Raw genomic sequence first — 15,197 nt, 5'->3', positions numbered from 1 at the left:
ATTTCGATTTTTCATGGAACAAAGTTGAGCCACACCGGGGGCAACGGTTTGGTTATCTTAGTACAGGTAACAGCTTGTGTTAAGAAATTAGGGTTGCCAGGTTCAGCTCAAGAAATATCTGGGTACATTGGGAGTGGAGCCAGGAGATTTTGGGGGTGGAGCCAGGAGACTTTGGGGGTGGAGCCAGGAGACATTGGGGGTGGAGCCAGGCGACTTTGGGTGGAACCAGGTGCAAGGCAGGGACAAGCACGATTGAACTCCCAAGGGAGTTCTGGCCATCACATTTAAAGGGACTCTCGGCTTGACTTCGCGAACGAAGATTTAAGAAAGGCGCAGTAGTCCACGTCTGCTGCGGCTCGCTGGTGGCTGACAAGACCAATGCGGGACAGGCAGGTCTGGCCACAGTGGCTGCAGGGAAAAGTCCGATTTGGGGTTGGTGCTGTAGCAGTACGATTCTTCCTCAATCTCCTTTTGTCCTCAAGACCAGCTATGCGTGCGTTCTCAAAGGAAGAGACAGCCTGGTGGATGGTGTGCCTCCATGCTTTGCAATCTGAGGCTAGGTCAGACCACTGGTGATGGTTAATGCAACAGGTACCAAGGGATTTCTTCAAGGAGTCCTTGTACCTCTTCTTTGGTGCCCCTCTATTTCGATGGCCGGCGGAAAGTTCGCCATACAGGGCAATCTTGGGAAGGCGGTGGTTTTCCATCCTGGAGATATGCCCTGCCCAGCGCAGCTGCGTCTTCAACAGCAGTGCCTCGATGCTTGTAACCTCCGCCCGCTTGAGGACTTCAGTGTTGGTCACAAAGTCACTCCAGTGGATGTTGAGGATGGTGCGAAGGCAGAGCTGATGAAAGCGCTCAAGGAGTCGCTGATGATGATGGTATAAAACCCACGATTCGATGCCCTCCCTCCATTGAAAATAATGAAGGATGGGCTCATAGAACTGGACCCCCTGGTCCAATCTTTTTGAAACTCGGTAGTTTTTTTTTAGGAGAGACACCAGATGCTATGCTGAAAATTTGGTGCCTCTACCTAAAAAAAAAAAAAAAGCTCCCCCCCCCCCGAGCCCCTGATACCTGCAGATCAATTCTCCATTATACCCTTTGGGAATTGATCTCCATTGGGAATAATGGAGTGCCCAGCAGACATTTCCCTCCACCCCTTTTCTGATAACCCTGAAGCAGAGGGAGGGCTGCCAAACCTGGGGAATCCCCTGCCCCCAACTGGGGATTGGCAACCCTACGTGCCTCTTAGTTTGCATTTTTGCCATTCCAGTTTTGTAGAGTAAGGAGATGAAGCAAAAGAAGGCTCTCTAAAACAGAAATGCGTGATGAAGCCAGAAATTCATCTGTTCAGGCAGGTGGAAAATCAACTTAAAGGCTCAAGCTCCTTTTCTGCTATTGGATTATAAACTCTTGAGTGCTGGATTAAGAATTCAGAGCCGCCGCAAGGAGTCCGATAAGTAAGCACGATCCCTTTTTATTGTCTTTGATGCCTCTGGCAAATTTGGCAGAGCTGACTTCTTGCCACCTTTGGTAGGTTGCCAGACTTGACAACGACCAAGTAAGAAATTAAAGCCCCAAAGGGAGGCCTGGCATTTGGCACTGAAGAATTCCGGATCCTGCAACGAGAAATTCCGCATTCTGGTTGCAGAAAGGTGGATTCCGTAATTAGTTCCTGTAGAAAGAAATATTGCTTTCTCACGACATTTTTAAAAAGGTGTTCACTCCTAACTTATAAATTTAGATTTGCAATGCTGCTTCAAGCAATTTCCTCCATGCAGAACACCTGTGCCTCGTTTTGTTTTTTGGAGGAGAAAGAGGTTTGAGTTACCCCAGAGACAAAGATCATAGCTTTCAATTCAGTTTTTTTGCAATAAATTGGATTTGCTTACATTAATCTCATTGGTTTCCTCAGAAGCACTACCGGAGTGTTGTGCAGTATTAGCTTTCTCTTTATGGTGCCATCTAAATAGGACTGAGCACAAACCACTCATCCATTGAATTAAAATATTTTTCAGAAAAAAGGCATTTTTAATTTTTTTTAAAGCAAACCTCTATGATTACCAGGGGAAGGGAATGTGAATATATTACAGCAATGCAGTAATCCATGCAGATAGCCTCTCTCTCTCTCTCTCTCTCTCTCAGCTTGTCGTGATTTAAAGCTATTTTCTGCTTTAAAACGACAACGTTTTAGAATATGTTATAAAACTGCGTGCAATGCTGCTGGTTTTAGCAGCAGGCGGTAGGGGATAGGAATGGAAACCCTATCTCCTTCTTTTATACAGAAATGTCATAAAATCCTACAGCTTGTGCCGCATGTACCCTAATGTGACTGGCTGTGAGCCGGTATTTCTTATGGGCTAGACTGCAGGATTTTACTGGAGAGATGCTGGCTCACTCTCTGATCAGCCATGAAATCAAAGTGGGCCGGGTACTCTCTCGTAGTCTAACCTGCCTTACAGGAGTGTTCCGAGGATAAAATAGGGGCAAGGTAACCCAAGAGCCAGTGGAGTGTAGTCATGTAGTGGATAGGACTGGTGAACTAGTATCTTGGCCTTAGCAACTGGGGTTCCCAGCCCCCCAGCCTTCTTCTTCGCCTCCGATTTCATTGGTGTGGAGGTTCTCGGTTCCCTTGGCTTGCTCGGGCACTCACTGGCGATGTGTGATTCTCCCTTCCACATTTGAAGCCGATTTAGCCTTGGCCCTTCGTTCTCGTTCCTCTCGGGAGAGTTGTTCAGGGGCTTGCTTGGCCGGCTAGGCTTGGGAGCTTTCTCCCGTCCCTCTTTGGGAGTTCCCCCCTGTTGTTTCTTGCGGAGGGCGATCATTTTGTTACGATCCTCTATCCAAGGTGCCACTTGGAGTCTGGCATCTCTAGCTGCATCTCCCACTTCCGGAAACTGACCCTAGCCTAGGGTTGCCGAGTCCAAATCAAGAAATATCTAGGGGCTTTGGGGGTGGAGCCAGGAGACTTTGGGGATGGAGCCAGGAGCAGGGTTGTGATTAGCATAATTGAACTCCAAAGGGAGCTCTGGCTATCGCATCTAAAGGTACCCCACACCTTTTAAATGCCTTCCCTCCATTGGAAATAATTAGGATAGGGGCACCTTCTTTGCGGGTTCACAGAATTGGAGGATCTTTTAAGGAGAGGCAGCAGATGCAATGCTGAAAATGTGGTGCTTCTGCCTCACAAAACAGCCCCCCCCCCCAGAAGCCCAGATACCCGCAGATCAATTCTCCATTATACTCTATGGGAATCGGTCTCCATAGGGAATAATGGAGTGCCCAGCAGACATTCCCCCCCCCCCCCGCTTTCTGATGACCTTGGAGTGGAAGGAGGGCCTCCAAACCGGGGGATCCCCTGCCCCCACCTGGGGATTAGGCAACCAACAGAGAATTGCGGGGAAACGGAGCAGGGAACAAGGCACAAACCTCCGCGAAAAACCAGCCTCAGAAAAATATTACAAATGTTTATAAACCCTAATTCCATAGGATCTCCAGATCCCAGCTAGAGGCTGGCATCCCTAGTCGCATCTCCTACTTCTGGAAACTGACTCTAGCCACTTCGCCCCATAGGCCTGAAATCTTTTTCCATAAGGAGCCCAGACTCTTATGAGCTGTGCCTCTAATCTAAACTTCTAATTTTAGAACAGAAGAAAGTCTTGCTTCCTGCTATTTACTGACCGTTCAGCTTCAGCGGCACACCCAGATCTCCACGCACAGTGATTAAAAGTCCAGCCTTGACCTTTTCCCCCTCTTTTCTCGCCAGGCCTTCTCAGGTTGCCGTTAGCCACTGAAACTGCGTTTGGTGTTTCCTGGTTTCGCTGTTTTCCAGCCTGTCTGTTGAAACAGGTGCTCCGTTCAATGGGTGATGTCTCCCATCAGACTTTTGTTTGCCTTTGCAATCATTGTGATGTTGGCTGAAGGCAGAGCTGTGTATCACGCAGTGTCGCTTGCCGGAATGCCTGTCTTTTCCCAGGGGTTGCTGTACCACTCCCTAAGTGCAAACATTCCATCCAGATGCGTTTTCAACAATATTGGATTCGGTGCAATCCATTGGGAACTCACCGATGCTACTCAGCGGCACTGGAGGCTGATCGAAATGCATCTTCAGCTTGGATCCGGATGGCCCAGGTCGACTCTCAACACAAATGAAAGAGAGAAAGTTAACTGGCTTTGGCAATGTAGCTCCACCATTGCTATGTAACAGGGCTTTTATGAGCAGGAATGCACAGCAACTCAGTTGTGGCTGGCTTGGCATCAGGGGTGTGGCTTAATATGCAAATGAGTTCCTACTGAGCCTTTTCTACCAAAAAAAGCCCTGATGGCAACCTTACAATACAATTCCACCTTTTGCTATGTATAATTCCACCTTCAGAGAACAAGAACTGGTTCCTTCTTGTGCATATGTTCTGTTCCTTCTGGTACATATGCTCAGGGCTTTTAATGAGCGGCAGGACTTTTTTTGAGCAGGAACGCACAAGAACACAGTTCCTTCTAGCTTGGCATTCAAGGGTATGGCCTAATATGCAAATGAGTTCCTGCTGGGCTTTTCCTACAAAAAAAGCCCTGTGTGAAGTGATGGTGATGTCAGGGGGTGTGGCCTAATGTGCAAATGAGTTCCTGCAGGGATTTTTCCTACAAAAAAGCCCCGTGTGAAGTGATGGTGGTGTCAGGGGGTGTGGCCTAATATGCAAATGAGTTCCTGCTTGGGTTTTCCCCCCTACAAAAAAGCCCTGTGTGAAGTGATGGTGATGTCAGGGGGTGTGGCCTAATGTCAAAATGAGTTCCTGCTGGGCCTTTTCTAAAAAAAAAAAAAAAAGTCCCGATGATCAGGAACGCAGTTCCGGCTGACTTGGCATTAGGGGGTGTGACTTAATATGCAAATCAGTTCCTGATGGGCTTTTTCTACAAAAAAAGCCCTGTCCATGTTTTTATGTCCAGGTGCATAAAGATAACTGTATACGCATGCAAGAGCTGAATGGATGTAATGTCTATGTACAGGTAGTCATAATTAACATAGGAAAAGGAACATAAGAACATAAGAGAAGCCATGTTGGATCAGGCCAATGGCCCATCCAGTCCAACACTCTGTGTCACACAGTGGCCAAAAATTTATATATATATATATATATATATATATATATATATATATATATATATATACACACACACACACACACACACACACATATATATATATATATATACACACTGTGGCTAATAGCCACTGATGGACGTCTGCTCCATATTTTTATCTAACCCCCTCTTGAAGCTGTTTATGCTTGTAGCCGCCACCACCTCCTGTGGCAGTGAATTCCACATGTTAATCACCCTTTGGGTGAAGAAGTACTTCCTTTTATCTGTTTTAACCTGACTGCTCAGCAATTTCATCGAATGCCCACGAGTTCCTGTATTGTGAGAAAGGGAGAAAAGTACGTACTTCTTTCTCTACTTTCTCCATCCCATGCATTATCTTGTAAACCTCTATCATGTCACCCCGCAGCCGACGTTTCTCCAAGCTAAAGAACCCCAAGCATTTTAACCTTTCTTCATAGGGAAAGTGTTCCAACACTTTAATCATTCTAGTTGCCCTTTTTGACTTTTTACAATGCTATAATATCCTTTTTGAGGTGCTGTGACCAGAATTGCACACAGTATTCCAAATGAGACCGCACCATCGATTTATACAGGGACATTATGATACTGGCTGATTTGTTTTCATTTCCCTTCCTAATAATTCCCAGCATGGCGTTGGCCTTTTTTATTGCAATCGCACACTGTCTTGACATTTTCAGTGAGTTATCTACCACGACCCCAAGATCTCTCTCTTGGTCAGTCTCTGCCAGTTCATAACCCATCAACTTGTATTTGTAGCTGGGATTCTTGGCCCCAATGTGCATTACTTTGTACTTGGCCACGATGAACCTCATCTGCCACGTTGACGCCCACTCACCCAGCCTCAACAGATCCCTTTGGAGTTCCTCACAATCCTCTCTGGTTCTCACCACCCTGAACAATTTAGTGTCATCTGCAAACCTGGCCACTTCGCTGCTCACTCCCAACACCAAATCATTTATGAACAAGTTAAAGAGCATGGGACCCAGTACCAAGCCCTGCGGCACCCCACTGCTTACCGTCCTCCACTGCGAAGACTGCCCATTTATACTCACTCTCTGCTTCCTTTTAATTAGCCAGTTTTTGATCCACAAGAGGACCTGTCCTTTTACTCCATGACTCTCGAGCTTTCTAAGGAGCTTTTGATGAGGAACTTTATCAAAAGCTTTCTGGAAGTCAAGGTTAACAATATCTATTGGGTCTCCTTTGTCCACATGTTTGTTCACCCCCTCAAAGAAATGCAACAGGTTAGTGAGGCAAGATCTTCCCTTACAGAACCCATGCTGAGTCTTCCTCAATAACCCGTGTTCATCAATGTGCCTACTCATTCTGTCCTTGATGATGGTTTCTACCAACTTTCCCGGTATTGAAGTCAGACTGACTGGCCTGTAATTTCCCGGATCTCCTCTGGAACCCTTTTTTAAAGATGGGAGGTGACATTTGCTACCTTCTAGTCCTCAGGAACGGAGACAGATTTCAATGAAAGATTACATATTTTTGTCAGGAGATCCACAAGTTCAACTTTGAGTTCTTTCAGAACTCTTGGATGTATGCCATCCGGACCTGGTGACTTATTAGTTTTTAATTTGTCTATCAGTTGTAGGACCTCCTCTTTTGTCACCTCAATCTGACTCAGGTCTTTCAACACCCCTTCCAAAATTAGTGGTTCTGGAGGCAAAAGACGGAGGCAAAAAATGCATCCAGCTTCTCAGCCATTTCCCTATCGTCCTTCAGTAATCCTTTGACCCCTTGGTCATCCAAGGGCCCCACTGCTTCCCTGGCTGGTTTCCTGCTTCTAATATATTTGAAGAAATTTTTATTGTTGGTCTTTATGTTTTTTGCAATATGCTCCTCATAGTCCCTTTTTGCCTGCCTGATTACAGTCTTGCATTTGATTTGCCACAGCCTGTGTTCCCTTTTATTAATCTCACTTGGACTAGCTTTCCACCGCTTAAAGGAGTCCTTTTTACCTTTTACAGCTTCCATTATTTTGTTTGTTAACAATGCAGGCCTTTTCTTATACATGTTAGTGCCTTTCCTAATTTGTGGTATATATTTTATCTGAGCTTCTAGGATTGTAGTTTTAAATAGCCTCCAAGCTTCCCCAAGGGTTCTGAAGATATTTACCTTTCCTTTCAGTTTCCTCTTCACATGCCTCCTCATCTCAGAGAATTTACCCCTTTTAAATTTAAACATGGTTGTGCCGGTCTTTTGGGGCAACTCTCTGTTTATACAAACGGTGAAATCAATAACGTTATGGTCACTGCTCCCAAGTGGTGCGATCACTTTTACATCTCTCGCCAAGTCTTGGGCATTACTTAGGACCAAATCCAGGATCTCCCCACCCCTGGTAGGTTCTGAGACCATCTGCTCCATAGCACAGTCATTGAGAGCATCAAGAAACTCAATCTCTTTCTCTTGACCAGAACACATATTGACCCAATCAATCTGCGGGTAGTTAAAATCACCCATTATGACACAGTTTTTACGTTTAGCCGCTATCTTTAATCCTTCCATCATATTATAATCGTCCTCTATCTTTTGATTTGGTGGGCGATAACAAACTCCCATAGTTAAATTTCCTTTTGGGCACTCTATATCTACCCAAAGCATTTCTAGAAGGGAATCTAGAAGGCCCCCTGTGCAAGCATCAGTCATTTCTGACTCTGGGGCAACGTTGCTTTCATGTTTTCACGGCAGACCTTTTACGGGGTGGTTTGCCATTGCCTTCCCCAGTCACCTACACTTTCCCCCTAGCAAGCTGGGGACTCATTTTACCAACCTCGGAAGGATGGAAGGCTGAGTCAACCTCAAGCCGGCTACCTGAAAACCCAGCTTCCACCGGGGATTGAACTCAGGTCATGAGCAGAGCTTAGGACTGCAGCACTGCAGCTTTAACACTCTGCACCACGGGGCTCTTGTTAAAGGAAAGGTCCCCTGTTCAAGCACCAGTCGTTTCCGACTTTGGGGTGACGTTGCTTTCACAACATTGTCACGGCAGACTTTTTACGGGGTGGCTTGCCATTGCCTTCCCCAGTCATCTGCACTTTCAAGCTGGGGACTCATTTTACCGAAGGGACTTCCAAAATCCACTGTTATTCACCCTCCTAAAAATTATCCAGTGTCACAGAATTAAGTACATGGAAGCTTAAGCAAGTCTATGAGGGAACTTTAGAATAACTCAGGACAAAATGAGCAATCAAACAACATGGGAAACACGGATCAGTCAATAGAACAAAGTTTGAGTCCAACGGCACCTTTAAGACAAACAAAGTTTAATTTGGAGGGTAAGTTTTCGTGTGCAGGCACACTTCTTCAGAGACCATGCACAGGAAAGCTTATACCCAGAATTAAACTTTTGTTGGTTGGGGTTGCCAGGTCCGACTCAAGAAAGAGCTGGGGACTTTGGGGGTGAAGCCAGGAGCAAGGTTGTGACAAGTAGGACTGAACTCCAAAGGGAGTTCTGGCCATCACATTTAAAGGGACCACACGCCTTTTAAATGCCTTCCCTCCCTTTGGAAATAATGAAGGATAGGGGTGCCTTCTTTTAGGGCTCATAGATTTGGACCCCTTGGTCCTATCTTTTTGAAACTTGGTGGGGGGGGGGTTAGCAAGAGGCACTGGATGCTACGCTAAAAATTTGGTGCCTCTGTTTCAAAAAACAGCCCTGCAGAGCCCCAGATACCCACTGATTGATTCTCCATTATACTCTATGGCAGGGGTCCTCAAACTTTTTAAATAGGGGGCCAGTTCACTGTCCCTCAGACTGTTGGACAGCCGGACTGCCGTTACTGTACAAGGCCGCGGGCCGTCAGTTCTCCGTCTTCTGCATCTCTCTCCCTTCCCCACACCACACACCCCGGCCTGGGAACTCACCTCACCTCGGTATCACCTCACACTCTGTCTCCACTGCCTCAGCCCAGTGCCGGAAGTGTGCGTTGCTAATGCGAGTTTAGGTCGAACGTCACTTCCGGTCTGATTTTGCCATAACCCGGTGGGCCGCATAAACGTCCTCAGCGGGCCGCATCTGGCCCGCGGACCGTGGTTTGAGGACTCCTGCTCTATGGGAACCAGTCTCCATAGAGTATAATGGAGTGCCCAGCAGACATTTCCCACCCTCCCTCCCTTCTGCTTTATGAGCTACTGGCATTAAAGTTTTGAGCTGCTGTGTAAATTAACTGGGGCCATCCTTCCTGAGCTAAGAAAAAAACAGGCTAAAAATGGGAGAGGCTCAAAAAATGGTGAACTAGCTCACACTAACTCAGCTTAGAGGGAACACTGACGGTAGGCTACTTATCTGATAGAATTCCTTCCCCTCCCCCATATAAAATGGCTGCTTTGGCTCCATTCTGATGCCAGTTTTTAGCTATTTTAACTGGATTTTAAATTGTGCAGTTAATCGCCCTGAGCTCTGTGAATCCAGAGAAGGGCGGTATACAAATCTAAATTGTAAATAAATAAATAAAAGCCTCTCTGTAGCTAGAAAAGCAAATGTCCACGAGGATGCATGGATCAAGGAGAAGGATATAATGCTTCTGCTCGAAATGCCATTTTTTCTGTGTGTGTGGGGGGGAAGGGAATTGGTAGCATCCAAGCATGGAATTCCCTCTCCCACAGTATGAAATGGTTCAGTCCAGAAAAAGATGCACAGCATGACTTTCACGATTTGATAGCCCAGGTTAACGTGATCTTGTCAGCTCTTGGAAGCTGAGCAGGGTCGGACCCTGGTTTGGATGGGAACTACCCAGGGGTGGAATTCTAGCAGGAGCTCCTTTGCATATTAGGCCACACACCCCGATGTAGCCAATCCTCCAAGAGCTTGCAAAAAACAGCCTTGTAAGCTCTTGGAGGATTGGCTACATCGGGGTGGTGGTGGTCTAATATGCAAAGGAGCTCCTGCTAGAATTCCACCCCTGGAGCTACCAGGGGATACTCTGTGTCAGGCTTTGGAACTCCAAATGAAAACGAATCATTTTGTTTCAAAATTAATCCATTTATTTGAGAACTAGCGGTCTGGGATAGAAGCAGATTGAGTTTGCTACAGTCCAAGGCTGTGCTTGGTATTTGGTAGAGTACATGAAAGCAAAACAATAAAACCATTCTCACACCCTGAGAGACAGTTGCCTGTTCCCATACTCCCTTATCTCTTTCCCAAGGAAGGAACCCCGCTGGTTACCTTGGGGCATACCATCTTCAAAGACTCTAGGCGTTTGTTGGTGCCAAGTGAGAAATTCCTCCCTTGTAGTTAGCAACTGTCTCTTTCTGTTTGAAATGCAGATCTTTATTCTCATGGTTAGTAGCAGGATACAAAATGGAGTTAGTTAGGGCAAGGGAACACATCTACTCATGGTACAGTTTGATGTAAGTTACAATGTCTGACACTCTGGTCATGATGCTGAGGCAGGCAATGGCAAGCCACCTCTGAACGTCTCTTGCCTCAAAACTGTATGGGGTAGCAATAAGTCAGCTGTGACTTGATGATGCAAAAAGAAAAAGCGGCTTGGTTCTAAAGTAATCAGATACAGGCTTTGTAAAGGAAAGTTGCAGAACTTTGTTCTACTTCGTGCTTTGAGCAAAAAAGCGCCTGAGTCTTGGGTGGCAGATAATTGGCGCATTCACTGTCTTCTGCGACTTGTTGGCTGAGTTTCGAGGTTCAGGGTGTTTTCCCATTTTAAAAGAGGAGGCTTGCTCATCCAAAGAGAACAATTCATCTTGACAGATACGGTTTTATATCACTTAACATTCCGCAGATCTCGCCTCTCAAAGCAAGACTGTGAGAGACATGGACTCATTTACCCTTGGCCGGTCACAATATGATGTCAATGACTGGGAGAGGAACAAAGCTCTTAAGGGCTGGTGCCATATTGTGACCGGCCAAGGGTAAATGGGTACTTAAAAATGACAAGGTGTCCCAGAGGAACACCTTCCAGTGCAGCAGGAAGCGAGGGTGAGAGAGACGGTATATCTTCCTCTGAAAAGGCTGTTGCATGGGGATCATGGTTTCCAGGGTGAATCAGAAGTTTCTTCAAAGCACTACAGTACTCTTGTACCCAGGGGTCACTTTGTAGGTGGTGGAGCTCATCCAGGAATTGTTATGCAGCTGCGCCTACTATTCAGTGGACAAGGTGGGAAGGAGGAGATGGAACTGTCAGAAAGGCTCAGGAGCTGCACTCCTGTGAGCTCCCACTGAATCCGAGGTCTGCCTGTATCCACCATCATCACAGCATGTCAGAATGAGAGCTTGGGGCTGAAAGGCACAGTTGACCATGGCCTTCCCGCAATCTGTACATTCCATGTAACCAGAGTTGTATTCCCCTTCCACATGTATGATTATCTCAGGAACCCTATACTGATGTTAGCAGCATGTGTAGAGTTGTGGGGCGGGGGAGGGGGGTAACATCAGGATTGCGCCTGCTGGTCCTACTCATTCCGTGCACCCAGTATCCAAATGTAAAGAAGATCCTATGCATCAAAGGGTGATTAACATGTGGAATTCAGTGCTACAAAAGGTGCCGGCGGCTACAAGCATAGCCAGCTTCAAGTGGGGATTGGATAAAAATATGGAGCAGTCCATTAGTGGCTATTAGCCACAGTGTGTGTGTGTGTATATATATTGGCCACTGTGTGATACAGAGTGTTGGACTGAATGGGCCATTGGCCTGATCCAACATGGCTCCTCTTATGTTCTTCTGTGACACAGACTGTTGGACTGGATGGGCCATTGGCCTGATCCAACATGGCTCCTCTTATGTTCTTATCAAGGCCTCTGCATATAGGCATCAATTACATATTCTAACTATTTTAACTCTTTCTATTCAAACCATTGGCATTCTCAGTCATGTTTTAATCTGCTCAGGACTATCTATATCTCAAAATCATCTTCTTCTTTTTCTTCTGCTTGACTTGGCCTTACCCACTTTTTGACAACATTTGGTGGGCACTAGGAAAGGTATCAGTGGATGCCATGGTGCCACAGTGTTTGTGGTTCCATGTTGGGGACCCCTGACCTAGACCAACAGCTTGAAAATGCTTACATAGTTTTGTTACAAAGAGGACAAAACTCACGATGCAGTGTGATGTAGAGTTATAAAATTACATGTGCAAGAACGGATTTACAAAGCTTGAAGGCTGGTAAAATGCTGTGGGTTTGCAAAAAAAACCAACCATTCACGAATTATCTGGCTCCTCAGATGAAAGCAAATAATCCGAATCTAGGCTGTGATCACACATGCTAAATAATGCAGTTTCAATCCACTTTCAGTGCACTTTCCAACTGGATTTTACTATGTAAACTGACAAAACCCAGTTTAAAGTGGGTTGAAACTGCATTATTTAGCATGTGTGATTGCAGCCGTAGTTTGAAAAATAGCACGATAGGGTTTTTTGGGGAGGGAGGGGGAAGTAGGATTAAATTCCACCTGCAGGGTTTGTACGTGATCACTTTATAACTGTAATTTAACACTGGAATAGACTGCCTAGGGATGTGGTGGAGCCACCTTGCTTTGAAATTTTGCAAGAACTGTGTGCTCAGAAATGCAGTAGGTACGATTGCCACTCCTATAGCAAATGGGAAGATTCTCCAAAGTGGGAGGGAAGTAAAAAATATCGCTCTGATTCTCCCTGCTGTTCTCTCTCCCCATCGCCCAGATTGAAGAAGGAGGGAAAGCAGATTTACTGAACGCCAAACTACAGCCCGGAGACGAACTGGTGAACATCAATGAAGTGGAGCTAAGTAGTTCCCGGCGGGAAGCCATCTCCTTGGTGAAAGGCTCATACAAGACGCTGAAGCTGGTGGTCCGCAGGTCGGTAAGCACAGCTGGCGCTGGGGGTCCAAGGGGCCGCATTCTATGACTGTTTTTTTTAATGCGCTCGCTCGTAGTGTTGCCAACCTCCAGGTGGTGGCTGGAGATCTTCTGGGATTAAAATGGATCTTCGGGTGGCAGAGATCAGTTCATCTGAAGAAAATGGCTGCTTTGGAAGGTGGGATTTATGGCACTGAACCTCAGTGAAGTCCTTCTCCTCCCCCAGCTCCACCCTCCACAGGCACCCTCATCAAAATCTCAGTTATTTCCCAACCCAGAGCAGGCAACCCTAAATTACAGCCAGGGCTTTTTTTGTCGCACGAGCTCCTTTGCATATTAGGCCACACACCCCTGATGTAGCCAATCCTCCGAGAGCTTACAGGGGGTCTTAGTACAGGCCCTACTGTAAGCTCTTGGAGGATTGGCTACATCAAGGATGTGTGGCCTAATATGCGAAGGAGTTTCTGCTACCAAAAAAGCCCTGATTACAGCCATGTTTCCCAAGAGGATGGCTATCAAATGCCCTGACCTGGATTGCCCAGGCACTCCCAGTCTCATCAGACCTTGGAAGCTGAGCAGGGCTGACCCTGGCAAGTACTTGGAAGGGAGACCTTCAAGGAATACCAGGGCCAGGAGACAGAGGCAGGCAAACCCACTCCTCTGAAATATCCAAGCCCTGGTAGGGGATGCCAGAAGTTAACCATGACTTCCAGGCACGTGCATGCACGCACACACACACACACACATAGAATAATAATAAAAAGATACCTATCAAGTATTGAGATGGTAGTGTTGTTTTCACCCAATTTTAATTCCTAACCTTTGAAAAGCTGCATGCTTCAGCTAAAGTTTGGTGCTACTTTCAAGTATTCAGTAGTAGGGTTGTTAGGGTTGCCAATCCCAAGGTGGGGACAGGGGATCCCCTGATTTGGAGGCCCCCAGAAAGCGGGGGGGGGGGGAATGTTTGTGGGCACTCCATTATTCCCTATGGAGACCGATTCCCATAGGGTATAATGGAGAATTGATCTGCGGGTATCCGGGACCAGATTTTCAGCATAGCATCCAGTGCCTCTCCTCAAAACACCCTCTAAGTTTCAAAAGGATTGGACCAGGGAGTCCAATTCTATGAGCCCCAAAAGAAGGTTATTTCCAATGGAGAGAAGGCATTTAAAAGGTATGCGGTCCCTTTAAATGTGATGGCCAGAACTCCCTTTGGAGTTCAGTTATGCTTGTCACAACCTTGCTCCTGGCTCCACCCCAAATGTCTCCTGGTTCCACCCCAAAGTCAGGCTCCACCCCCAAAGTCCCCAGATATTTCTCGAATTGGACCTGGCAACCCTATGTCCACTCTCCATAGCAGCCATATTCTGCAGAGGAATGGCTCTCTCTATTCTAGAGATCAGTTGTGATTCCAAGAGATCTCAAGGCCTGACCTAGATGTTGGCAACCCTAAGTTGGCAACTACACTCATGAGGGTTTGATCAGAAGAAGATATGGAGTAGGGAGTGTAGCTAAACTCCACTCCTCTAATCACAATGGTCTAAATTTCTTCGAATGCTGTTGGCAGAGAGAGCTCCGAGTCGATGGAAGCCAGCCAGCCAAGTGAAGCTTACAGATTGCTTTCACTCCTTTCGCTCTAATGCCGTGAAGGCCCAGAGGGAGTGTCCTTGGCCAGAGTCTAGGGGTAAAGGGAAGGTACAGGTATTTACCTCCTTACACTCAGCCATCATCTGATGGAAATTTAACCCTATCCACTGTTCCAGGAGGTAGCAATTCTGAGCCGTTTTGAGGACTACAGGCCAAAAAAGGAGTTTATTTAGAGAGAAAATGCAGAATACAGTGTGTGTGTGTGGGGGGGGAATCTGGAATAAACTCCATATAAAACCAGCTCTTCTAATCAATTCAGGCAAAACAGAAAGGCAAATGGAAATAAATACACCAGGTTAGCTAAATGCAATGGGCTGGGATGGGGGTCACAGTTCCATTTCAGACAGAGAGGGAAGGGGCTTTTACAGAGCTTTTTTTTTGTAGCAGGAACTCCTTTGCAAATCATTTTATTTATTGTTTTACTGTTCTTATTTGTTTAATTTTATTGTATTGTTTTAACTCTGAATTGTAGGTTTTTATTGTTATTACTGTATGTTGTGATCCACCCTTTCCTGCAAACGGGTTCAGGGCCCGTTTGCGGGAAAGGGCAGAATATAAGCCAAACAAACAAATAAATAAATAAACAAATATTAGGCCATACTGCTCTGATGTAGCCAATCCTCCTGGAGC

At 46.2% G+C, this 15,197-nt stretch overlaps 1 protein-coding gene across 1 annotated transcript in view; it reads left to right on the top strand.

The window, feature by feature from the left end:
* SHROOM3 (shroom family member 3) overlaps positions 1 to 15,197 on the top strand; it is a 340,442-nt gene that overhangs the window by 47,516 nt on the left and 277,729 nt on the right. The window contains exon 2 of the mRNA XM_060247163.1: positions 12,766 to 12,920. Within this exon, the coding sequence (XP_060103146.1) occupies positions 12,766 to 12,920 (155 nt within the window). The remainder of the gene's footprint in view (positions 1 to 12,765; positions 12,921 to 15,197) is intronic.

The sequence above is a fragment of the Heteronotia binoei genome, chromosome 9, assembly GCF_032191835.1.
Source record: "Heteronotia binoei isolate CCM8104 ecotype False Entrance Well chromosome 9, APGP_CSIRO_Hbin_v1, whole genome shotgun sequence".
Taxonomy (NCBI): Eukaryota; Metazoa; Chordata; class Lepidosauria; order Squamata; family Gekkonidae; genus Heteronotia; species Heteronotia binoei.
This window is presented reverse-complemented; position numbering and strand designations above follow the sequence as displayed.